General features: G+C 46.2%; 1 protein-coding gene and 1 non-coding gene across 7 annotated transcripts in view; both read right to left on the reverse strand.

Annotated features, from left to right (window-relative positions):
* Positions 1 to 3863: 3863 nt before the first annotated feature.
* The window catches only part of Eip63E (cyclin dependent kinase Eip63E), a 112868-nt gene continuing 89694 nt past the window's right edge, over positions 3864 to 27037 (reverse strand). For 4 of the 6 annotated variants that reach the window (XM_001352832.4, XM_033385505.1, XM_033385503.1 and 1 more), the window contains 8 exons: positions 19599 to 19637; positions 13861 to 14078; positions 12653 to 12744; positions 9390 to 9564; positions 9060 to 9321; positions 7476 to 7688; positions 7228 to 7407; positions 3864 to 4779 (listed from right to left, as the gene is read on the reverse strand). In XM_001352832.4, coding sequence (XP_001352868.4) covers positions 4715 to 4779; positions 7228 to 7407; positions 7476 to 7688; positions 9060 to 9321; positions 9390 to 9564; positions 12653 to 12744; positions 13861 to 14078; positions 19599 to 19637 — 1244 coding nt within the window. In that variant the 3' untranslated portion in view covers positions 3864 to 4714. The remainder of the gene's footprint in view (positions 4780 to 7227; positions 7408 to 7475; positions 7689 to 9059; positions 9322 to 9389; positions 9565 to 12652; positions 12745 to 13860; positions 14079 to 19598; positions 19638 to 27037) is intronic. The other 2 variants (XM_033385504.1, XM_033385507.1) reach the window with 1 other exon arrangement.
* LOC117185262 (U7 small nuclear RNA) lies at positions 13610 to 13676 on the reverse strand. Its single transcript, XR_004470838.1, has one exon. It is a non-coding gene; the product is annotated as a U7 small nuclear RNA (small nuclear RNA).

Raw genomic sequence — 27037 nt, forward strand, 5'->3', positions numbered from 1 at the left:
GCTGTAAACCTGCCTCAACCTGTAGTCCGATCCGATCCATATGCAAATGTTTGCTCATGGCCAACTACGGACTGCTGGCCGATAAGAAAGACCCTTTCTTGCTATGAGTAATCCGATGTGAGGGAATGCCTGACAGCTGTCCGTCCGTCCACGTTCGTACGTAGCCTCTGCAGCGGTCGCTGTATTTCCCCCTTTGATGTCCGTCTATTTATAGCCTTATTTATATGGATTCTGGCCTTAGACGGCATCGTTTGTTCAAAAAAACCTCACGAGTCGCATGAATATGGATGTGACTGAATGCAATGCACTTTTTACATTGGATTTTACAGCTTGTTCACGAAGTGCAGAGTTACCTTTGGCGCTGCCTGTGTTCCGCATTGTGTCACTGTTTTTTTTTGTTAGTTATTGCTAAATTATAATGCCATGACGAACGGCTATAGGTTTCTGAAGGTTGGTCAATTGATGCTTCAGGAACCTTTCGCCCGGCCATCTGTTGCGGAATCGTGCAGAGATGATTGCCGGCAGATACGCTGCACAGAGACGGACCCCAAGACTGGGCCCCAAGCTCATCTCTTTCCAGTTACAGCCAAGACGAATGACGCAATCGGGAGGCAGCCAGCCCATAGAGAAAAAAGCCTCATGTACATACAATATATTGTTTGCCATTTGCAAGGCCCCCAAAAGTAAAAAAAGAGTTGTGTCATTTACATAATTAATGCTTTTGGGTCTGCTTTTGGGGCTGGGATGATGATGCTGGGGCGCTCCTCCCCCGGTTTCGTCTTCGCCTTCGCCTCCCCCAACAACCGAATCGTCGTCATTCACCAAAGCATTTCAATTGGCGGGAGACGGGGTTAATTTCAGAGCATGCCAACATTTTCAGTCATCAAAAATTATTAGCTTAGATTGTTATTTATGGGTGAAGGACCAGGCATTCATCATGCCATCATCTGAGATCCCATCCAAAGTGGGACAGACGCCATCTAATAATACTATGGTGTGCTCTAGATTATTTTTCGCTGGCTTTTGCCATTTTTATTTGTATTTAATATTAAATTATTGTACAGGTTGAACTTATTCAAATTGTATTTAGTTGCCATCCATTTTGCATGGTAGATCGTAAATCATAAACATTCAATATTCTGTATTCCGTATCCGATTCTCAATATTACGAGTATTTAGCCCATACAATCGTTTCGCTACTTAGAAATCAACTACAAATATTTACAAAATTTCTCCACACTCTGCTCGGGGGGGGAGGAATGGGGATTGGGAGGGGGTGGGGGCGGGGCCGGGTCTCGCTGGGGGGAAGTTTTGGGTGCGGGGTGAGTTGTACCCGTGATTAACCCTATAACTACACAAAAAAAATTGCATGCTCCATCTATTCATAATTTGCTTTACTTGATTTGTGTTAATAGATTTATTTTGTTTTTAACAAAGGTACATTAAATATTTACGACAAATTCAATGCATTAAAAATATTTAAGTTATCTCATTCGTATCCCTCTATGTGGATCTTTCAATCTCGTACACGTATCTCCCCGTTCCAAATAGATTTTACCTTTCGTTCCTCCTTCTCTGGCTCCTCCTCCCAGGGCTCGCTCTCGATCTCTAACTCTATCGCTATGTCTGTCTATAGGGCATAGGGTAGGGGGACAATATATACTATATATAGATAGAATACCACTAGACACGTTCAGCTAAAAACATTCTTAGTTTATGTACCATTTCGATTACGTTTAGGGATTAGCTTAGTTTCTTTCTGTTTCTGTTTCTCTTATTTAAATTGTCGTTTAATCTGTTCTTGTGGGTTTTTTTTTGGTTTTTTTTTCGCGAATGTTGTGCAAAAGGATTGATTCAATTAGAGAAAAATGCCTCGAAAAAGCATCGATACGTGTATCCGTTAGATTGCAAAATAGAAACGAAAACCAGTTCAATCTTCGTTTGTTTCATATTCGTTCGATTCGATTTGTTGTTTCCATTGGCCATTGGCTTACAAACTATGGACGTAACCTTCGGGATGGGAAAAAGTGCAAAAAGTGCGTTGCCATGCTTCGTTACAATGTCACTACCTCTGTTCTTTCATCTTTCATCTCTCTTTATCTGTATCTGTTTCTGTTACTGTTACTCTGTATCTCTATCTGCCCCTGCTCAATTTTTATGGGTGAAAATTCGCAGGAAACCCAAAAATATATAGAACGGAATCCAGTGTTTACCTCTCGAACAACTTTTCCCAATGCTTTTTGGCATTCATTAATTTTGAGTGTGTGCAAATTTCGGTTCATTTTAATGTACTTTTCTTTGTTTCTCTGGCTAGCAAATAATTCTAAACAATTTTCGCTTTGCGCCAGCATCTACTACTTGAGTTTTGTTTTCTCTCTAAAGTGCCTAATTTTTCATTTTCATTTTCATTTTAGTTTTAGTTTCTGTTTAGTTTATCTTCATGCTGGAGTGTTTTTTGTGTGCTTTCTGTCTGTGTCTCTGTCTGTCTGTGTCTGTGTCTGTCTTTGCATACTTTTTTCATAAATCACAGAAAAAGTTTATTCATTTGAAATATTTTTTTGTTTTGGTTTTTCTTTTTGTTTTCTCTTTGTTTTAGTTTAATTTTTTTTTTTTACTTTTGCTACAAAATATAATCTGGTATCGCTACGAAAACGCGCGCATTGATCGTGGCACACTGCCTGCCAAAAGTCTAGCAATGGCCTGCATGTACCATTTGAAGTCCCCACAAAGTTGCTCGTTCTTTGCTTGGGGGCTGCAGGCCTTTGCCTTTCATAAAACCTTCATCAGTAATTTTTATCTCTTCTCTTCTCATCTCATCTCATCTCATCTCAGCAATTTGATTGCATACGACTCAAATGTGCTCGTCCTTACGTTCCGATAGATAGATCTATGTATATGTATACGTATGTATATCTATTTGAGATAGATATTCATAATATATTTTGTTCTACGCTTTAGTTGCTCTATACTCAAATCGTTTTTGATTCATTTACTTGTTGTTTCAAAACCGTCTCAAGTGTCTTTGATTTCAAATTTGCACATTTTGTTAGCTCTTCATTTCATTCATTTAAAATCGCCGCAAAAACCCGCCGTATTCAGCGGGCGTCCTCTCATCGGCGTTGGGTCCTATATCGTACGTAACGTTTCTTAGAAATATGGTAATGGATTAATGGATTCTGGATTTTGGATTTTGGATTCATTGGTTGCGATTCTTGCGCTACAAACTCTATGTAAAATACTCGTATTTGGTTAGGTTACTTTAGTGTTTAGTGTTTAGTGTTTAGTTGATTTGATTTGATTTGATGGCTATTTAATGTCGAATTTACTCGTACTTTCCTTCGGTCGATTGCTAAAAATTTCACTCTACTATTTGCGCTTCTTTGCTAAATTTAATTGTTTATCTAGTATTCGTTCGTTCGCTTACGTTTGCCTCCAAAATGTTTATGATTCAATCAATCAGCCTCCCTCCTGGGGGTCTCCTCGCTCCTCGCTCTTCGCTCGTCGCTCACTCGGGACTCGACTCGAATCGCCTCTCGACACACTACATTCATTCGCCTAAATGGATGGAGTATTTCACTAATTTAGGAACTTAAAAGGTACAGAAAAGAATCAATTAATAAACAATAAATAAATAATCAAAAGATGCAACAAATTAAATGGTATAAATGATTTAAATTTATTTGTTTTTACATAAATTCATTTAATAATTATAAAATTATCACTTAAACAGCGCGGCGAACACCCCCCATTTTATTTGATTGACAAAGAAGCATTACAAAAACTATATAGTACTGCAAATATGCGGAACCAACTAAAGGACTTGTGAGAGAAATCATATCAGAAATAATGTTGTTCTTTTTTTGGTGCTTGATGGATCGCTTCGCTGAACAAATTGCGTGAAAATTGATGCCACTTTTGCACTGAGCGAGCAATCCATCAATTTTTGTGTAAATTGCACTCGATTAGGGCGATTCCTCCCCTCAAAAATAACTAAAAACTAAAGAGCAAATATATATGGGTAGGATATGGGTACACGCACATTCACATATCATTTCACGCAGACAGAGACTTTCACTAAAACATTGCGCATCCCCCAATTTTGTGCAAAAAAAATGATGAAAAAACAAAAAAAAACATTAAACACGAAACGCACATATCTCTGCGCACTGACTAAATTGAGTATCCTTATTGACAAGGCCGCGGGTTTGAGAAGGGATCGGATCGGGACGGGACACGATGGTCTGCTTAAAATACAAGAAATCTAAACTAAATTTAACAATTTGACTGAACATAAAATGCCACTGGCTGGCCGCTGTATCCGCTGTAACCACTCTATCTGCTGTGTATCTAGGTGTATCTGAAATTGTATCTGCGTACTGGAAGAGTACTCTCTCCGCTCCGCTCCGCGCTACACTCCCTCGCTTTCGAATGGAACTAATAACTAGAAAGTATCATAGAATTATAGTACAAAAAAAAAATATAGGTCTGCAACTGGAACACTCCTTCGTCGGTTATATGGCTGTCTGAAGTGATTGGTTGATAGGTTGATTGATACGATTGATTTACTGATGTCTTGTGCCTAGTCCAGGAGGTTGATTGGGGGGCTCTGGGTATATATATTTCATTTGGGGCTCGGGTTTTTATGAGGATTATGCTTTAGGATCCCCTAACAATAGAAACGTACGCCATCCACAGAGAGGACTTGCTTTAATTTTCATTTATTCTGTCGATTTGGCTCCGTGTACAGCTGCACGCCTTCCACGGTGAATATTGAGGTTTCTGTAGAGAGTTAGACAAAGAGAGTACAAATTAATACAAAAATAATAATACAATATATATTCTATAAGTAATTATACGTAAGTGCCGGCAATTTTCTCTCTCTCTCTCTCTCTCTCTCTCTGTGTATTTGGTATCGCTGATCACCAATGCATCTCTTTGCGATCTCTTTCAATTTCTCTCGAACTTGTCATGAGAGATGGGCAAAAACATGTTCTAATGGTCCCGTTAATCCCCTTTGCTTTCCATCTACTTCCAACTATTTTATTCGAATATTAAACTGATACAAATCTGTTGTCCATCTCTCTCTTTCGCTCCCCTCCGCCACTACACGATTAAGAGCGAGAGAGAGAATAAGAGCGAGATAGAGGCATACTTTGGTCATTTGTTCTTTCTGGCTATAATAATGATCCAAACTGATTCATAAAATGTCTGTCAATCCGATACAGAATCCGCAATACGCTAGATATTGTCATTCTCTTATCCGTCAGTGTTTAGGTCTTTATCGTATCTTCAAAGTTGTGGATTGCACAGATTGTTGCACACCAGTCTGGAGACGGACGTACCGACAGATGGACAGAGAGAGAGAGAGCGACATGGCTATATCGACTGGTCCTTATGGGATCGGAGACGCTTCCTTCTGGGTGCACCATTGCACCACAAAACGAATAAATATATCCCTAAAAACCATTCGATTACCGGGTATAGAAATAATAATAATTGTAATTAAAAATATTGAAGTTACGACAACATCCTGAACGACCTCCTGGCCATGACATGATTTAATTTACGGCCTGGCCGGGCCGCCAACGACGATGGAGCGCATGCGGCAATTAAAATTGCCTTTTGCAAAATTGCATTTGCCCCAAAGCCCGCCCTCTCAGTCACATGATATGGTTACACACACACACACAGACACACAGAACGAGCCCCTGCCACTGGTACAACCCGCTGATGCTCTCTGCAAGACCGCAAAAACCTCACACGGGGTATGTTGACCTTTTCGCCTGGCCATGATAAATGAAGCGCATTAGTTGCATTTTAATTGATTCTATCTGTCGGCATAGCCCCAAACCCCAATTTAGAGACGAGACCAGACCAGACCTGACCAGACCAGAACCCTACTTTCCACCCTCCCCTCATTAGGGAAGTTTTTCCCCTCGCGGGTCCCGACTGTGATTTAGACAGAAATTAGCATACTGCACAGCCATTCTATCCCCTCTGTATAAATCACAGCAAAACCCGTAAATGGAACATGGAAAAAATGGGCTTCGGGGTTTAGTTTGTGTTTTGGTGTCCAGGATCCTAGGTCCTGGGTCCTGGGGCCAGGGGCCAGGGGTTGTCTAAACAAATCACGCGTTAATCGCATTTTAAGCACCCTTTAAGCTGTGCCCTCGATTGGGAGGGGAATTTGCACTTCATTCATTTTATCCTAGTGTTTTTTGTTTCTTTTATTTTTGGATACTGCAACCACTAGACTGCACTCTGGAGTGGCAGTGGAGTGGCCCTACCATTGGATTGCATTTCATTTGCCAAATTGCATAGTCCACAAGTTGATGTTTGTTTGTTGGTTGGCTTGCGGGGGCTCCTTTACTCTTCCTCGAAACTGTTTCCATTTACAAAATGTTCTTTCGCCCAGAGAAAGCGAATGGGCGGCTCTTCCTAATGAATAGCCGAGTATCCTGGCTGTCGGAAGTGAATGTAAATTTTATTTACTGCAGATTGCATTGAATGCCTTTTGGGGGCGCATCGTAATCGATTTGGATTCCATATTCCAGATTGCAAATTGCCTAAAGATCCCATAGATGGACTATCTGAGATTTATATTCCCCCAAAAAGTCTTCTAATTAGGTTTCCTTGTGGATATTCTGGCTACCATTTGCTATACGTTTCCATTCAGTCGGTTTTTCCTCCAACTTGTTGGAAAAGCAAAGTTTTGCCACCACTTGGGATACAAATTAAAACTGGGAAATGCAATTACTGTTAACTATACCTCAGAAAACATTTCTGCCCCGGCCCCGGTCCCGGCCCCTGGCCCAGCTCCTGCTGAAAGGGAGCACTGAGAAAAGGCAAACAAATTGTCGCGAAACTTAAATGAGTTGTCCCCCCAAAAGAATGACTACTTCTTCAGCAGCAGCAACAGCAGCAGCAGAAGCAGCCTACCATTGAAGGAGAAGGACCCCTCCATTCAATCTCGAAAGGGAGGGGGCGGTGGTGGCAAACTTTAAGCAAACATTTTCCTCTCTTTTTCGACGTAGTATCGTACTAGTGCTTCTGTTAATTGGTTTTCTTGCCGACCGGCCACACAGACAATGCGACAAAGTTGCTCCTCGTTCACTCGTTCACTCATTGGCTCATTGGCTCGTTCCGGCGGCAAATGTTGTAAATATTTAAGGCCCCTTAATTCAATCTGTTGGTATCTGCTGGTGGTGTTGGTGGTGGTGGTCGTACCGTCTGGCAATTCGTAGAGTTTCTTTGGCAACTGCGCAAAGTAGGGATGCAGCAGTGCATCATCGGCGCCGATCCGCTCCTCTGGATTCAGCTGCAGGAAGGCGTTCGCTATCGTTTCGCCCTCGATGATGTCGTACAGTCGTGGGAAATTGTGACCCAGTTTTCTTGGCCGATAGAAGCCTATACAGGGAATACACATCAAATTAATTGCAATCGATTGGTATTGGAATGGTCGGTCGATTACTTACCCAGCTTGTGGGGCTTGTAACCCGGGAAATGGGTTACCCCCGTCCACGTCTCCTCGGTGGGGGTGCCCAGCAATTTGAATATCTTGTCCAACTGATCGTAGGTATCACGTATGCCGGGGAATGTTGGCATCCCAGTCACCATCTCCACGAAGATGCAGCCGACGCCCCACATGTCCAGTGATGTTGAGTACTCGGTGCTGCCCAACAGGACATCTGCAGGATACACAGAGAACACGAAACATGAAACATGAAAACTTTCCTAAGTAAATGCAGTTTCTTTCCACTATCTCTCTCTGTGTCTCTTTTTCTCCGTTTGTGGGTGAAAATAAATTGCAATTTTATATACAGAAAGAAGGAGGTGTACAGGAGGTGTGTCCTGTTCTGGTTGTCCGGGGCAACCTTTATGCTTATCTTTTTGACCAGCAGCTAACAAAGTTTCCACACACACACACAGCTACACACAGCTACACACAGATAGACAGGTGCCGACAACACACCACATCCGCTCCCTGCTTTCCCGGCGAGCACATCCTGTGCATTTTGCTACTCCTTTTCTGCCGTTGCCAAGAAGTGCAGATTAAATTTGTTTAACATGCTTCAGGATGCCGCATGCCCCCCAGATCCCCCACAAGGATGATGATGATGTTGCCATGGCTTGGCTTGGCCTGGCCTGCCAGCGGCAGTGGAATTGCATATTAGAAAAAATTAACTTTATTTCTCTGGGGGCTCTCTCTTTCGCTCTCTCTCTGTTTGGCTTTTCTCCATTAGTTTTCCATTTAGCTCTGGCAAATTGATGGAAAAATCTGAATTGTTTACCCTTTGTCAGCAAAATATAGGATAGGGGATAGGGGGTAGGCGGCAGGGTATGCTTAGTCCTGGCATTAGTTTAATCCAACTCAAGTCCTGGCTGCCAGCTCCTAAATGAACAGTTTTCAGCCTGAATGGCGTTCGTGGCGCCAATTAATGGCTGCCATTTCCCCGAGAGCTGAGAGCTGAGAGCCAGAGAGCTTTTAGTGTCGACTGCACACAAAAAACAAACAAAAAACAAGCAAAAAACTTAATGCGATTTGGATTTTGAGTCCTCATTCTCTGAACTACAGATTGTTTGGGGATATATGACGAGGGTTTGCCTTTTTCGTGGATAGAACTGGCATACATGGGAATCCTTTTTGGTGTGTGCCGGAAGCCGGAAGGGGATTAATTTTAATTGCGGGGTAAAACCCCACTGAATGCACAATTAGCGTGGGAATGGCGGAAGGGCTTTCCAGGGAACTGGTGGGGGGGGGGGGGGGGGGGGGCTCTGGGGTACATCGATCAGGCGCTCAATGCCTAATGGGTCCCAGCATCTGGCACTGTTCTGGGTACCCTTCTCTTCCCTCTGGAGAGCTTAAGGAATTCAAGGAATTCTTTCAAGGATGGCCATGAGATACAGTTTCTAAGGAACTTCTTTCTGCGTCAACAGGGCCCTCCTAGGCTGATGCAACATCCCACATACAATGCTGATTCTAAGCCATAAGCTGCCAGTGACCCTTGCCCTGGCTTTCATCGTTTCTTCTCTCCTGTTTTTGGTATGGAAAAACCCACCTGGTGGACGATACCAGAGCGTGACCACCTCATGCGAATATGTGTGACTGGGTACACTTTTGGCCCTGGCCAGGCCAAAGTCGGCAAGCTTCAGTTCGCCGCAGTCGCTGATTAGCAGATTCTGCGGCTTCACGTCGCGATGGAGGACACGACGCTTGTGGCAGTAGGAGAGACCGCGCAGCAGCTGGAAGAGGAACAGGCGCACATTGCGATGGTCCAGACCGCCCGGATGTTTCTCCATGTATTGCGATAGATCCGTGTTCTGCAGGCGAGACCGAGAGGCATGTCAATAGGGGCAGGGGTGTGGCTCTGGGCAACAAATATACTTACCACATACTCAAAGACAAAGGTCAGCGTCTCACGGGTGTGCACGATGTCGTGCAGCGTCACGATGTTGCTGTGCTTCAGTTCTTTCAGCAGCGAGGCCTCGCGGATGGCCGTGAAGGGTGCCCCCTCCTCCTCCTGCAGCCGGATCTCCTTCAGCGCCACCCGCTGGTAGGTTAATCTGTGTGAACAGGAGCCACAAAAATTAATAAAATAAATACTTAAGTGGGGCAGGGCAGGGCAGGGCAGGAATGTCCAAGGAACACAGAGGAACAACAGGGAACAGGGAATTAGGAGGCTCCATCCCATGTCGTCCCGTTCTTGTGGGACATGGCCTTTGTATATTAAACAGACATAACGACCCAACACGCAGAGAAATGTATGGCAACAAACACTTAAATTAGGATAAGGGACAGAGCAGCAGACAAGAGGAGCAGCCAGGAGGAGCAGCCGGGGCCACATCCTGCAGCCTGGGCCTGGGCCTGGGCCTCGCCGCACATTTGAAGTGTCAAATTAGGTTAAATTATTTGACACTGCCGCCGCAGAGGCCAACAATTTATGCGCCCAGGCAGGGCAGCATTCTAATTGGCAAGGATTTCCATGCCACACGACAAAAAAAGAAGGCAGAAAAATGTAAGAAAAACCCAAGGAAGAAAAAACCCCCCAAGAACCATAAACTAGTCGGGGGCTTTAAGAGGGACTCTTCTAATCGCAGATGCAAAAGTTTTTTATGGCTCAAGCAGCGGACTGGAGCAGGCCCCTCCCCCGCCCCGCCCCGCATGCGGCATGTGGCATGCGTCGTCGAAAGTTGAAAGTGTCCTCCGACACTGAAGAGTGAATTTCGGTGGCTATAACTAATTGCTTAAACGTGGGTTAATGATGATGATGAGACCCCTAAAGGATCCATCCATCCATCCATCCAGCGGTAGGAGGGTTAATGATGCTGCGAGTAGGTGCTCCCTCCATGCCGCCCCCCCCCGAAAGTAGGTTCCACCCAGTACTCTTGTATCTATCCATTTATCGTAAATGTACGGGGATCCTAAACTTTTTATCGCGGCCATAAAAGAATATCCTCCGTATGTTCGTCGAGTGGCAAGCGAATTAAACCTTTCGTTTCAGTTAATAAAGCAACAATCTTTGGGCCATAAAGCGCTGCCACATCCTGCCCAGGATGCAGAGACAGCTGCCGGATTCCCATGAAAAATGTATGGGGCAGGGGCAGGGGCAGGGGCGGGGGCACAGACACAACTTTGTCAAGTTTTGTGCCGCTCTCTTGTTAATGCAAAAATAATACGATTTAGTTAAGCATAAACCGAAAATTGCGTGCGCCATCAAAGTTTTCCCGGCTTTTCTGTCTGTCTTTTCCTCAATCGAAGTTTTTTCCCTCCCCCTCCCCCTCCCCCCCATGCTGGTTCTCCTCCTGTGACAGCTGACCTACTAAATGCTAATCAGGAACTTGACTTCTGCTCCAAGTGGCTCTCGGGGCTTCATTCCGTTTCAGATTTGGTGCCCCCGGCCCCGCCCTTTTCGAATCTGTTTGTTCAGAAAGGTAGAAAATAGTACGGAAGTACAAAAGGAGCAAAGGATAAGGCAGTAGCTGTGGCGGTGGCGGTGGCCTGGGCAAAGGACAATGCAAAGAAAAACGAAAGTCAAATAGAAGTGAAATCATTCATGAAATCTTTTACAATTGACAAACACAGAGAGAGAGAGAGGGAGAGGGAGAGATTTAGGCGAGGGGCAGGGACCTGAATAAACTTGCCCAAAAAGAAGCCCCAGAGAGGAGGCAGCATAAATCTTGGAGCAGCAGAGAAAGGAAACAGGAACGTTGGAAAGTGACCTAAATTTCCATTTGAAAAGGAGCAAAAGGCAAAGCAGAGCGTAAGGAGTCGTCGTCCCCGTCGTTGTGCCAAAGGACCCCCACCCATCCTGAACAAAGAAGCCAAAACCTAAGCCTAAGAAAAAGTACAGCCCATGGGAGGTCGGTGGGGGAGGTAGAGGGGGCTGGGGCCAGGGTTACTTCCATTTGGCAGATAAATTAGAGCGAATTAATTGCATTTCGTATAAACAAAGGCTAATTGGAACTCATTTCGCATGTAGGCGCTGTCTTGCATATCAAATGAGTGAAGAATGGAGGGGAAAATCAGGGAGCCAAAGAGAGGCTGTGCCTACACGTAATGCCCCGCCCCCCGAAAAGTTGAACGAACAGCAAAGCAAATGATTGTCAAATAAATCAAAAAACAAAACAGGCGATTGCTAGGCAAGAAAAGATGAAGTGCTTCGAGGGAGGGGTTGAGGGGGTTGACGAGGGCGACTGGCGGGCATCTATCATGGTGGGAGGGAGGGACCCTGTCAAAAAGGTGACGAAGCCCTGTCCCGGCTTCCACCTTTTGCACACATTTTCCAGGCTCATTTGTCAAATTATGAATGGTTAGAACACTCCACTCCATCGCCTCTCACAACTCCAATTCCCAAAGAAATCAGAGCCAGACGAGGCGCAAATGAGGCAGCATTTTGACCAGAAATGCGGGGATGGGCGAGAAGGATGGGTTGCTAAGAGAAGGAAAGGAGTTGGGTTTGGGGCTCAAAGAAAGCCAACGACATGGTATGGGAGTTGCCCTTACAGAAAGGAAGGAAACAGGACAATGAGGGAGAGGGCAAGGGGGGAATGAAAGTCAACTCAATTGTGGGGCAGGAAGTTTTCAACAGAAAAGTGCGTGTCCTGGAGCTGGGCCAAAACAACAATTGGGGACAACAAAAAAAGAGAAAGAAAACAGGGAGTAGTAGAAGGCTGCACTGCATCCCATGACCCACATGGATCCATCTTTCCATCCATCCTTCCTTCCTTGTGGGCTCTGGGCCAACCCTCCACTTGATTGATAGCCACATTTGCATGGCTCTCCGGCTCTCTGCGTCTCTGGCTTTGTAATGAGTCTGCCAACGGGGACAAAGAAATGCCACTGCGTAATGGAGACCCAACTCCAGAGAAAGAGCCACAAAAACGAATGCAAAACGGGCCCTGGGACGGGGGGCACTGAAACTAGCTTATAAATCAGGCCAAAATGACACAGTTTTTGCCTGAATTCTTCTCTACTTCTCTACCCATTTGTAGAGCGAGGTCCATCATGGAGGGAAGCGAGGTCCATCATGGAGGGGAAGCTTCGGTTTGGTTTGGCTCACGACCGACAATCATTTTTTATTTAACCCACTGACATGGCGACCCCAAAAAGCAGGACTTCCTCTGCTCCTGTCTGGGGTGTGGCTGTACTCACTTGCTGAATCCTTTGTAGACCGTCGCATAGGATCCCTCGCCCAGTGGCTCCAGCTTGACGTAGGCCTCCTGTTTCCCGAATGGGGAGTCGCCCTGTGGGGAAAAGTGCAAAATGTATCATGTTTTCGTTAATTAATTAACAAAGTTAGTTAGTTGTTGTTGTTGCTTTAGAGCATGATGTAATCAGAGAGGGAAATGAATGCCCACAGGAGCACAGGGTGTCTGTGGCAGGGAGACACACACACACATACACTCACACACACACACACACAAACACATACATGGGAATGAATTTGAAACGTTTTTGTAATTTCACACCCGCTTTTTTTTTGTGGGGGAGGTATATCTCTTTGGTTCAGGTCTTCCTTTGAAGAACACGCTCCTTTGTGCGAATATATCTGATTTAATTCCAGAAACTGCACACTGGAATGTGGATATACTCCTACATATGTATTACTCTGATTAGTGGTCTCTTTGGCTATGGATCTCTAGGAATCCTGCATCGCTGAAGCCATTCAGCAGCAAGAAATTCAACGCGAAATCATTCTGGTTTAAGTTTATTTCGAAATATGCAGAAAAAGTTGAAGATAATCCGTAATTGTACTTATGAATGAAAAAGAAAAGTAAGAAATACCCATTGAGGTGTACAATTTCCATGTAAGAGACTCTTTAAATCCTAAATTGATAGATGAAATGTCCTCCTTCAAGAGTACTCTACACTTTGGAGGCCCTTAAAGGGTCCTTTTCCTCTTTCAGAGTCCATAATTGAAACCTTTGGCATAGCCAGTACTACAAATTACACTGATTTCTACTACTCTTAGTAGTATTTTTGGGCACAAACAGTCCTCAAAGGGCCTTTAGGAGGGCAAAAACGTTGCCCACAAACACCACTCTTAGTAAAAACCACTACTTTTAGTACAAAACTTTAGTTAGCTACCAATTTCAAATGCATTTCGTATCGGGAACACTCAATTGCCTTGACAAAAGGGTCCCACCAAGATAAATTTCAAAGAGATTAAAAATTTTCAATAATACTTTAGCTGGGCCCGAAGCCGTCGCCTTATGGCCGTGCGGCCAGAACCAGTTGGGAATTCTAAGTGCCGGCATTGAAGCGAAAGTATGCAACAGTTTTTCGGTCCGCCGTTATGCTGGGGTGCAGAGAGAGAGAGAGAGAGAGAGAGAGAGGGAGGAGACGGGTATGATACTTACACCAAATGCACTGAAGCGTTTGCGTCGCGGATGCGGATCCTGCTTGTTGAGGAACACCTCGGACTTGGGTCTGGGCGGCTTCTTGGGACGCATGACCACATGCGAATGGTACTTCATCTCCTCGCGGATGTCCTCGTCGAGCAGCTTGCTGTCGGAGGAGACGGACAGCTGCCTCTGGACGCGATCGTGATGGTCGGTGCTGTCCGTGCTGCGCCAGTCTGCAAAATAACCAGAGAAAGGGAATCCGTGAGCAAAGTGCCGGAGCAAAGGTGAACGAAACGTAATGGAAAAATGAAGAAAATGGAGGAAAGGCAAAGGAAAAGGGCAGCTTAATGAGCAGCAGAACCACTTAAAAACCAAATTAGTGGACACCCCCCAGCCCCCGGACGGAGAACAGGGGGCTTACAAGGGACTCCGTACAAGTGGATAAGCTGGCTCCTTCAAGTGCAGGGAAGTCCTAGAAGTATGCCATTCCGCATTTCCATAATGAGCACAAAAGTTGAACTTTCGAGAGGCCCCCCCCCCCCCGCACCACCGCACCCCTACCCCACCCTTATTATGCACATCATCAATACACTCGTGGAATATAATGAAGCAGAGTCCACAGATCTTTTTCGTGGTCCAAAAAATCGTATTCAGACAACCTTGAAATGGAATGGAGACCCCCCATCGGTGGATGGGGCAGATGGGGCAGGCTGCTGCACCTTTTGCTCGTTATAATAAAATGTTTCAAAAGCAGCAGAAGCCACAGAAGTGGCAACAGCGGCACCGGCGGCAGCTGCTAAAAAGTTGGTCTAGGACAAAGTTCTGCAGTTCTCCTCCAGGGCTCCATGGCGCCTCTCACACACACACACACAGGCACAGACAGGTGTGTGTCCAGGGGTGTCGATGGGACTGGGTCACCTAGTAACCTGCTGCTGCCTGCCTGCTGCTGCTGCCTGCTCTCCACCATTCATTCATTGACTTTGCGTGGAACAGCATTTGGCTTCTGGTTCTGTTTGCCATTGGGGCGAGGTTCAACAGCCACGCCCCCCCCCCAGTCGCCGTCAGAGTCGCAGCCCCAATGGCAACACGGAATACGTATACGTGGGTCTCTTCTGTTCTGTTCTCTACTGTTTGTTTGGTTTTCTATTTGAGCACTAATTACATTTTAAATTATGTTTGCTTTTCCCCACACACAGAACAGAGTCTGGTCTGGAGGCAGGTGCCCACCGATGCTCGATGCTCGATGCCAGGTGCCAGGCAGGTGGCAGGTGCATCTGCTTTCATTTGAAATATTTATATAATAAACTTCCAGCGGAGTGGCTCGCCCGGCTTCGCTGCACTCTCTGTGTGCCGTGTATATTACGTCCTTAAAGCGATAGGAGACAGATTTGATCCCTTTAAGGATTGAAGGCGAACAGCACCCGAGACACACATAACTATAAAAGAAAATATAACACACATTCGAGTACATATTCCAGCATCCTCCCCCATCCATCCACAGTACTTTGGGATTCGCAACATGTTTCCCCCGTTCCCCCCCTCCCCCTCGTATCCCCATTCGTTGTGCAAAACTTTAGTCTTATTCTTATTTTTCCATTTCCATTTCGACTACGGCCGAAAGCATAAAAAATTTAATATTCCCGCGCAAGATGTTCTTCCGGGGGGCAAAACGCGTTTCCTTTTCCTTTTTACGCCCCTCAAAGAGAGAGAGAGAGAGAGAAAATGCTGAAAAATTACTAACATAAAAATTAAAAATTCAACAGCAGCTGATTGTAGAAAAAGAAAAACTTTCAGCGGGCGCACAAAGGGGTTGGAGGCGGAGGTGGAGGCGGAGGAGACACAAGGATGGATGATGATCTAAGGATGTTTGAAGCCAACGAATATCCTGGTACGAGTGTGTGTGTGTGTGTGTGTGTCCTGATAGCCGATTAAATTGCCAGGCAATATGCGAGGAGAGGCCATAAATGAAGACAAATAAAACGAAAGGAAAGGAAAAACTTCAATAGATATTCCGCATGGCAAATGCCTCTTCTCGATGCCGTCGTCTAGCCAGTCGAGTGGAATGGCATTTGGCATCGGTTTTCCTGGCAAATCAGCGAAAAGAAGGCGCAGCAGGAGGGGGGAGAGGGAAGGAGAGGGGGGGGAGAGTGGGGCAGCGCAGATATTTGATTTGCAAAAATTGACTGAGCATTGGAAAAGTGCCTGTAAAATTCACGAAAAATAGCAGAGAGAGAGTGGGAGAGAGAGAGGGAGTGCCGCAGGGACTGTACCCCCCTCTCTCTTTCTCTGTCTCTCTCTCTTTTGGCATATTAGAAACTTCTAAAATTGAAATGCTCATATGTGTGTGTTTGTGTGTGTGTGTTTGTGTGTGTGTGAGTGCCCCAAGCAGCCAGCAAATGTCAGCGAGCAGCAGCATTTGGCAACGATAATTGGATACTGCGAGTGTGTGTCAATAGGGGAGCGGCGGGAGGGGGGAGCGGCGGGAGGGGCTAAAGGAAATGGAAATGCGCGAGTTTCCATTTCTTGGCATTGGATTTTTCGGGTCATCAATGGCGATTATTGTTACGAGTATATGGCCATTCCACATATAAAGATATTCCCATCGATTCTGTGCGTTGAAGCGAATTAGGGCGATTAAGTGGAAAACTTAAGAGCCACAGACAAAAGACCCCTGTAAGATGGTCTTAAATTTTTTAGTTTTGAAGCAAGTTCTTGGGGTTTTTAGGGGAGCTTCAAGATCTTTGTGGCCTTTCGTGACACACTTTTGGTCTGGTCTGGTCTCCTAGAACCTTTTTTTCGCCTTCGTGGCCATAAACCTTTTTGAGTATTTCGAGTGTTTTTATCGTCACGCCTTTCGCATAAAGTTTTACTGCACCGCAAGAAAGAGTTTGAAATGCAAACAGAAAATCAGTGCAGTGCCGCGAAGGAAACTAAAAGATAAGTTTGGGGGAAATTCGCTTGTAAAATGAAAACAATGAAAATTATGCAAGCGCATCAAGGAAAAGCGTCGCGTCGCGAGTTGTTGGCAGGAAAAAAAAAAACACACAGAGAGAGAGAGAGAGAGAACTGTGATAAAAATAGCACCAGGGATGGGGAGAGGGGGACCAGGAGCGCCAGGGAGGCAGCTATGGCGACAGGAGCGACAGGAGCGACAGGGGCGACAGGGACGACTGGGGAGTATTCAGATTCTGGTGTCCGCGCGTTGGCACTCGCTGATGTCTGCTCCTCCTGGTCGTCCCAGTCCTGCCGCTGCTCCTGCCGCTGCTCCTGCCTCTGCTCCTGCCGCTGCTCCTCCCTCTGCTCCTGCCTCTGCTCCTGCCTCTGCTCCTCCCTCTGCTCCTGCCTCTGCTCCTCCCTCTGCTCCAGCCTCTGCTCCTGCCTCTGCTCCTCCCTCTGCTCCTGCCGCTGCTCCTGCCTCTGCTCCTGCCGCTGCTCCTCCTCCTCCTGCTGGTCCCTGGGTCTGGTCTGGCCGCCTGTCTCTCTGTTGATATAGTTATGCAAATGCTATGCAAGGATGTCACGTCCTGCTGTGACTTAAAGCCACGCATGGGACAGGCAGACACATGGGCCAGCGTGTACAATCTCTCGGCCGTGTGTGGAAGGACCTTCCCCTCTGTTGTCCTTTTGCATTATTGCATATTATTGTAATTTCTGTTTGCTATTTGTTTTTTGGCTTTGCCACAATATTTATGTTCCGTTTCGCTCCCCCCCTGGAGGCTGTCTGGGGCGGGGCTACGGGAAACTACTGGAAATGTCATAAAAAAGAATGAGAGGAAATCACAGCGCGGATTGTTGCTGAGTGGGTCACAGCCACGCCCCACTCGCACTCGCACTCTTCCTCGTAAAAATGCATAAATATTGGGGACATAAAAGTTTTTACTTTTCATTTGCATAAGGACGAGGCAAGGCCTCCCTTTTGTTCAAATTTACTATATGCCAGAGATCCTTGTATCCCATATGTGTGTGCAGCACATTTAGTGTCCTTATGTGTGTACGTACGTATGTATGTTGTTGTTATTCATATCCGCGTGCCGTGCATTTGCGTAAAAATTTAATAAAGCGACACTCGAAAGTCGACACTTCCGCTCCCCCCACCCCCCTCCGCCGCCGCACTCCTACTGCCCACTTCCGTTGCCCCCCCACCCCGCCCGGAAATGACATTTTGATAAGTGCAATGGCAACTCTGGCCGAGGCAACCCTTGAGAGACCGGAGACAGAGCGCCGAGCCACCGAGTCGACTGCCATCGACAACGAATTTCGAATTGCCTTCCACCGACCAAAAAAAAAGAGGGACTAAGGGGGTGTGGGGGTGGGAGCCTTTATCTGGCGACATCTAACCGTCCCCTCCCTCCACCCTTCCTTTTAGCAGCCCCCTTGTGTGCCGCTGTTTATGTTTGTGATTTATTATTCAGGCAAGAAATTAAATTTTCTCTTTTTACTGCATCGAACTCTCGCCTCCCACCCGTCTACCAACCCACCCCCCCCACCCACCGACTGTCTGTCTGCACGTTTTGGCAGCCGTTTTAGCCCTCTTTTTAGCCCGGTTCCACCCACTCCCTTCATTGCGTTTTCCGTTTAGTGTCTAAAATTTATTGTGTTGTTGTAGAATTCAATTACAATACAGCAAAGAAGAGCAGAGCAGAGGACACAGGACATAGGACAGGACAGGACAAGGACAGGACAAGGACCAGACAGGCGCAGCCAGAAATCGACTGGGATCTAAGGGTAGCAGCAGTCCTTTTTTTGGGTGCGAGAGGGACGGCAATGGGGACGGGGAAGGGTGTTGCAATGCTGCATCCTCAAATATTTACTTTGGGGCTCTCCTCCTGGCTTTTTCAACCATGAAAAGGGGGTTTGGGGGGGCCATAAACATTTTTAGGAAATTTAGAAATTACTCAGAAAATCAAAGTTTAAGCCCAAAAACAATCTACTAAATACTGTTCGAATATTCTCTCAATTGTGGGCAAAGTTTTGCCTTGAATTTTGGAGTTTTTTAATTGCTGCAGCAATTAAACAGAAAGTGCAATACATGGCCTGGAAATCGGTTTAAAATCATGAATCATTAAATCTCAATAAATCTCATACATTTTAGGCCACTTTACGCCCTTGGTAAAGCTTTTTCTTAACCCAAAAAAACTTAATTACATTTTCAATTGCCATTTAAAACATTTCGAAATCCCAAAGAATCCCCCCCTCCCTCCACCCAAATATTCCCTAAATCCTGCTGAAATCTCAATCAAAAAGTTCATATTTTAATGGCCCGGCTCCCAGGCCTGAAAAAAGTTTTCCTATCCTTGTTTACCATTTGAGAGAATTTATAGTTTTCGGCCAAGGATTCAATTACGGAAGAGATGACAACCTTTTGTGGGGGAGACTGCCCCCCACCCCCCACCCCTCCCTTGTGTCTCAATATGCGAATGAAAACGATAGCCCGCTGCGTTTTGTCATTACTTTTGGCTGTCGCCTGCACACTCTGCATATCCCAGGACTATTTATCCACAGAGGAGAGGATATTCCTCTAATGGAACAACAATCAGAGGGAATCTGAGGGGGGGTGGGGGGTAGCTTGGAGCTTGACTTGAGACTCCGCTTGACGTCCATTTTAATGGCATTTTCTGAAGGCTTTGGCGCATAAAATATGACAATTTAAATTGCTGTCCAGGAAAACTATTAAAAAGTTTCTATTCTCAAAGCAAATAAGGAAGAATAAAGGAGGAAAATGTAATGTAAAAGTGTAATAAAAAGCATTTTACCTTGTGGTTTCTTACTATCATTTTTCGCAGATTCTTGGGCTGAAAAACAAAGAAAAAACAAAAAAATAAAGGGAAAAGAAAAGAGAGGCGTAAAAAAGTGGAAATTAACAAAAAGGTAACAAAAATTAGAGGTTAAAACTAAGGAAAAGCCCAGGCCCAAGCCCCCCGTTTTTGATGTGCCACAAAACGAGTCATGGGCAAAAGTTGATCAAAATATGACCCTGATTTGATGATTTACAATCAATTATGAGTGTGTTTGCCACTCGTTTTCATGAGCTCTGAACTTTGGCTGGTCTTTCGAACTTTTCCTGACAAATAAAAGCATAAATCGCGCGTAATAATTGGCCGAAAACAGGAAAAGGAAAAGCCAAACAACCAGAGAGGGGGGTGAGAGAGGGGGAGCTGTGCTGTGGGGCACATTTAATGGCTTATACACAAGCACGTTGGACATTTGGACATGGCCAGGAGAGAACCAGAGCCAGAGCCAGAGCCAGAGCCAGGACAATGTGGAAAGCCATAAAAGGGGAAAGAAAACGCCAGGAAAAGACAGCCACAGCCACAGTCACAGTCGTAAAAGTCGTTAAAAGATTTACTCTATCGTATACTTATTTTCTGTTTCTGCTTCTGTTTTTGTGCAGAGCGAAAGCGAGTGCTTTCTCTCGTATGTTTTGGATTTTTATTGAATAAGGAATTGACATTTGATTAGAGATTTCGGTTGCCGTATCCATCCTTCCATCACTTCCAATTACTGCCTTTATTTATTGTGGCCAAAAGAGCGGAAAATATGGTGAAAGTACAGCTCGTAAATTGATTCGTGTGTGGGGATCCCTCCCTGTGTCGAAGGACACAACTCTTTTTCGGTGGGGGGACGACGACTTGTCACTTGATTGTCTTTCAATTACTCAAACCCCGGGGAAAGGCTCCAGCTCCAGCTCCAGCTCCAGCCAGCAGACACATCCGAATCGATTGCGATGCCCCGAATGGGGAAGAAAGTAGCACCAATTTCCAATTAAGACGAAAAACTCTCATCTCAAGGGAAGGTCCGACGGAACACGTACAAACAATTTCCAGTTTGGGGCACGGCACGGCATGGCACGGCCCGAAAACGTGGCAAAATATTAATTGCTGACACGAAGGTCCGATCCATTGGGGGGACCTGATCCTTTTTTGCTGAACACCGGGAGTGTTCGTTGAATTAATTACCCATTCCACCACATGTTGCATGCATCAATTTAATCGGCAGCGGACGACCGGAGTAAAGACTCTATTAGAGGCTGTGCCCGGAATGTGTTAGATTCCGAAACACTTGATGGAGTGACGGACGGACGGACGGACGGGCCACCGAGATTGTTGCCACATCAATGGCCCCCCAATGTGGCATGCGGCACACACACACTCGCCCCGGCTTAAGACTTCAACAACAGACTCAACTCTTCGGACCACTTTGATGTTTCGTAATTAAGGAGTACAAATCCTTCCTCGTTCGAACTTTTCCGCTCTCTCTCTCTCCCTCTCTTTCCTGCCCCAACGAAGCGAAGGAAAAGCCACATCCGGTCGAGACAGCCAGACAAACAATAACAAAACTCCCGGGGAAAAATGTGTGTATTACTTAACAAATTACATACAAATTACTTTACTTCGCTGCTCCCCAGCTCCTCCTCCTCCTCCTCTTCCCCTTCCCGTACTCCACATCGAAGGGAAAGCGGAAAAGAGTGGAAATCGCTTAACGTTTATAGGGAATACATATTATAGTGCCCTGATATGCGCCTGCCTGACTGCCTCCCCTGCCTGTCTGTCATGTCAAAATGTTTGCTTTTGTGCCTCATGTGTGTGGGGTGGGGGGTGGGGGTTTTCGTAGCGAGAGTTTTCTTTCTATTAGACATTTGTTTGTAATTCGCAAACAAAAGCAGAGAAACAATTGAAGGAAATCCATATACAGCCTGATGGAGGCCGAAATTTAAGATACCCTAACCGTACACCTACATTTGTATGTATGTATGTAAATACATTTGTTAAGTGGTGGCTGGACTCTGGCAGCGCGCTCTCTTTCTCGCCCTCAGTAGTTGCGAGCGCAAAAGAAGAACCGCAAGACAGAGAGGCAAAGCAGCAGCCAGCTCAGAAGCGCGATCGATCATGTTCCTTGAGCTCGGGCGCAAGTGCATTCCAACCGACCGCCCACGCCCGAACAAGTACGAAGAGCGCCCTACGACGATGAAATTATACAAAGTGGTGGCTAGACTCTGGCAGTGCGCTCTCTTTCTCGCCCATCAAACCTGACGTCATTCCGAGCGCAAAAGAAGAACCGCAAGACAGAGAGGCAAAGCAACAGCTAGCTCACAAGCGCGATCGATCATGTTCCTTGAGCCCGAGCCAGTGCATTCGAACCCAAAGCCCACGCCCGAACAAACAGGAAGAGCGCCCTACGATGATGAAATTATACAAAGTGGTGGCTAGACTCTGGCAGTGCGCTCTCTTTCTCGCCCATCAAACCTGACGTCATTCCGAGCGCAAAAGAAGAACCGCAAGACAGAGAGGCAAAGCAACAGGCAGCTTACAAGCGCGATCGATCATGTTCCTTGAGCCCGAGCAAGTCCATTCCAACCGACAGCCCACGCCCGAACAAGTACGAAGAGCGCCCTACGATAATGAAATTATACAAAGTGGTGGCTGGACTCTGGCAGCGCGCTCTCTTTCTCGACCATCAAACCTGACGTCATTCCGAGCGCAAAAGAAGCACCCAAAGAGAGAGAGGCAAAGCAACAGCCAGCTCACAAGCGCGATCGATCATGTTCCTTGAGTCCGAGCAAATGACCAAGCACGAACATGCACGATGAGCGCGCTCGGCTTCGTTTCGGGCCTGCGCTAACCGATCGTTTCTCGCTGCTGCAGGCAAAGCTTTTTTTGAATGCTTGTTGCTATGGCTGCTCAGATTATGAATCTAAACATGTGTACAAACATTTGTTTGTATGTAAGAATCTTAGGTATCCAAAGTTTAGATTGATTTATCCACCAAAACAGCAAAGCTATACCCTCATATACCTTCTCACGTAATTCCATAGGCTTGCCGGCCAAAAACATTCTCAAAATCACCATACCCTCTCGCTGTAAAAGGGTAGCGCAACAATTGGTGGGGCATCATTCATCATGTCTGCCAGGAATCGGGCTCGGCAACGGGTAGGAAGGCGCCTTTCCAGCAACATATGACAGCAGATTTGTCTGCAGAAGGGTGGCGTTGCCGCAGCTTTTTCGCCCGTCAGACACTCTGCATGTGTAGACATTTAAATTGGCTAAGAAAATCGCACGGCAAAGCGCCGACGCCGCTCCCAAAAAATAAAGACAAAGGGCTAAAAATCTAAGAAGGCTGAAGGCACCAAACCGAAATGCCAGACCAGACAAATGCCGACGTTGATGGTAATTAAAAGCGAAAGAGTGGCTTTCTCTCGCAGGAGAAAAGGAGAAAAGGGTAAAAAGTGGCTTTTTCGTTTCGGAGACGGGAAATGAGTGGCTTTCGGTGGGAGAATAGGAGCGGGAATGAGAATGAGAAGCATTCTCACATTTAAAGCAATCAACGCTCTGGCGTCACCTCAAAGTGGGGTTTTTTTTTGGGGGGCAGGGGGAGGGCAGGAAAAGCGGCGGCTTGAAATGAAATTACTAACGGAAAATTAGTGGCACACATGGCCCACGTGGCACACATGGCGTATGCTTAATTTCCTGTCTGCCAGCAACCAGAAGGCTGGCATTTCCCCCCCCCCCCCCCATTTTCTCTGGCCTGGCCTGGCCTGGCCTGGCCTGGCCTGGCTTTTCAGCGGCACTCCTTTGTCCTGGGCAAAGAGCGCTGAAAATGATGCTCATCATTGTGACACAATTAGCAGGATGGACGGACGAACGGACAGACGGACGGACGCACTTGCAACTTAACCCTAACGGATGCCCCGTGACGGGACGCTACTCACGTGGCACGTTGCACGCTTCACGTTGCGGTTCTGCCACTGCCACTGCCACTGCCACTTTTCTCATTTTTCTATAAAAGCCATTTCATGCATGCGGAATTAGTTTATGTGCGCAATTTTTGAAAAAGAAGTGCTTGCCGCCGCCACAGAGAGTGGAAAATGCCGAGAACGAAGGGGCGTGAAAAATTTCACACTAAACGCCAGGCATTGTGCAACACTGTGGCAGGTGCGGAGTGCCTGCAAATATTTAGGGCCTGAGGCAGGAGGGGCAAGACTCCCCTTCAGTCTTGGGGATATCATTAGCTACGTTTCCCCAACAAGAAACATCCTGCAATACCGTATCCTGTGGGATGTAAGCAAGACTAAGTCAAGTTCAGCACAGCAGAGCCTTTATCGCCAATTGATTGGCCACAAATGGCTCCATCACAGAAGATTTACAACCTCAATTTGTGGCCCCCATCCCCCACTCCCATTCGCTCCGTTCTCCACCTTTTTGGGGGCTACTTTTCTTTTTTTTGCTGCTTCTCTAAGACGAAACGGAAATTGCACAATAGAAATGAAATGAATTGATTTCTAATACGATTTCTCTGGGGAGAAATGCAGCAGGGATACGGCCAAGGATAGTTGCACAGCTATGAAGAGATATGTATCCCCTTTCCTGCCCCCTTTGGAAGATGTACGGAACAGGAATCCAATTTATTTGCCGTGGAAATGAAATCACTGAGAAATATTAATAAGCTATAAAAAAATGGTGGGGGAATAAATGGGTTTTCCCCTGTTATAAAACGAAGATTTATCAATAATATTTTTACAACTTTGCTCGTAAAAATCATTTAAGGAGGAGAAAAAAAAACAGACAAACAGAACGGAGGACCATCCCATCTTTCCAACTCGTTTTTAATTAACTTCAAAAGGTTTGCTCTCTATAAACAACGAGCCGGAGACATGGCCGTGGGGCATTCATATCCACATCCACATCCAGAAACAGGAACCAGGAACCAGGAGCCAGTAACCAGTGGCCAGGATCCACCAGGATTCCAGATTCCTGGTTATTGGCCACTGATTTGCGGCAACTGCAAACAAAAGGCACTGGGCGTGGCACTCGTCTGCTGCCACTGCAATATATCATCCCGTTGTTTGTCAGAAAACACACACACACACACGCTCCATCATACGCGTCATTGTTTGCCCCACAAAATGATGGGGGGGGGGGGGGGGGGGGGGAACAAAAAAAAAATGGAGCAATAACACACCCAAAACGATTGAGCGGATTGCAGCCAGGCCTGCCCACAAAGGACACGTAGACAATTTCACAGGACAAAACGGCATTCGATACGCATTCAAAAGAGATGTTTGTTTGGTCAGTAAATAGGGAATAGGCCTCTCTCTGTAGCGCATACCCTTCCCCAGGGAGTCCTTCATTCATTTGGGCTATCGATAAATTGATTTTTAATCGATTACTTGATTGACTAGCAGCATTTTAATGGGCTAAATGTATCTCGGCAATGAAGAACAGTTTTAACGCCTGTCGCCTGTCATTCATCATTCATTCACTCGATTCATGCATTCGATTGCATAAATAATCGATTTTAGATCGATGAATTATCGCATAAATCAACGAAACATTTGCTCGATTGCCGGACGACAGGAGGAGGCCTATGCCAGGACTCAATCAAGACATTCCACGTTCGGCGTCACACCCACTATTTGTATCTTATCGGTTGTTGTGGGGCTGCTGCTGCCGCCTGTCCTTCTGCTGCTGCCTATTTGGGGCTCTTCGAAATGTAAACGACAATCAACTTGAAATGCAGGCCCTCCAAAAACGTAATGGGAATAATTTGCACACACACACAGACACACATCGAAGAACCCATAGATGGATAGATGGAGACCCGAACACACACTCGTGTTGTATGCCCCGTCACGTAAATGACAATCAAAATTTGAAGTAGTCTGCGTGCGGGTCGTGTGGCAAGGCAGGAAGGAAACGGAAACGGAAACTGGAACTGGAACCGAGAGCTCCGGAGTCCGTTGGCTGACCAAAATGAAATGCGTAGGCCATAGGTAGACCAACGGCCAGGGCTACAGCGGAATGGGGTGGGCATGTGGGGTGGCGATGTGCGGACGCTGCCCCAAGGCTCTGTCAGGAAGCGTTATCTCTCTCTCTCTCTCTCTGTCTGTGTGCAGGACAGGCACATGACACAGCCAGGATCCATTGGAATCATTGGAATGAGGCACAGCAATGGGGCACAGGCATGGTGGGACGGTGTGGGGGTAGACGCCTGCTTACACGCTCGTTCCCTGTGGACCGATACACACACGAATGTCTGTGTGTGTGTGTGGCATGGAGTTGGTTGGTTTCCACCTTCAACCACAATTTTCGAGCTGCAGCTGCCATAGCTATGCCGTGTCCTGTCTGTCCAAATGTGTTACAAGGATATCAGTTGGCACAGGACGCAACCTTTAGTTACAATTTCCACAATCCCCCCCCAAAGCCCAGCACTTTGTCATATTATGAATCCTAATTCTGTTGTGGGTTCTGCCTGAGGCTGGGCGGGCATCGTCCTCCCTCGATGACGTTATGGATACTTCAGCTGTCACTCAAAATGAATGCTGATTGCAACACGCTCAACCCACCCCCCCTCGACCCATTAACAACTTAAAGGCTAAGGGGAAAAGGCGCTTTTTATATTTTTTTATTGCCTTGTTGGGGGAGGGGCTTGGGTTTTCCCAAAGAATTCATAATGACAAGCGAGAAATTTTAATATTGTGCTACTTTCGGCTCCAGACATAATGTCTGCCTTGGGGGCATGCCACAGCCCTCAGCCCTCAGCCCACAGCCCACTGGCCATGGGGCATTGTTAGCCGCCGCACAGCAAGAGATGCAATAAAATATATAAAAAATAAAAAAAAAATGCTCATCAAATTGTCTACCGAGACGGGGGCGGGGGCGGGGTCGGTGGCGGTGGCGAGTGCTGGGGGGCATGGCCATTGCTGAAAGGCCACTATTAAAAAGTTTTTCCTTGCCAGACCCGCCCTTTCGGTTAAGAAATAATAAAGAACACCAGAACAGGAGACGAAAGGATGTTCCGTGTCCTGAAGAAGTTCTTGCCCCAATAATGAGCTTAGTATGCATAAAGCGGTGTGGCAAGCGAATGAAATTCTCAAAATACATATATTTTCTGGACAATTTTCTTTTGGTGGACAAAGGAGTGGGGGTGGGGGGCGGTTTGGGGCTGCAGCAATACAATGGTGGAAATTGGCATTCGTAAGCCAAAAGTTTTGGGGCGCGGGGGAGCTTGGACTTGGTCTTAGACTTGGATTATTATAAAGTCTTTTAGTCTTTCAGTCTTTCATTCATTTTGGTCACTTGGCCAGAGAAAAGTTTCACAAAAGAGAATTGATTGCATTACTTATGGGGCTGAACAGGGCCCCGGGACGAACGGGGTATCTGTGCGCCTCTGGGGTATCCTTTATGATCGCCTTAAA

Source organism: Drosophila pseudoobscura, chromosome X, assembly GCF_009870125.1.
Source record: "Drosophila pseudoobscura strain MV-25-SWS-2005 chromosome X, UCI_Dpse_MV25, whole genome shotgun sequence".
In the NCBI taxonomy this organism is placed as follows: Eukaryota; Metazoa; Arthropoda; class Insecta; order Diptera; family Drosophilidae; genus Drosophila; species Drosophila pseudoobscura.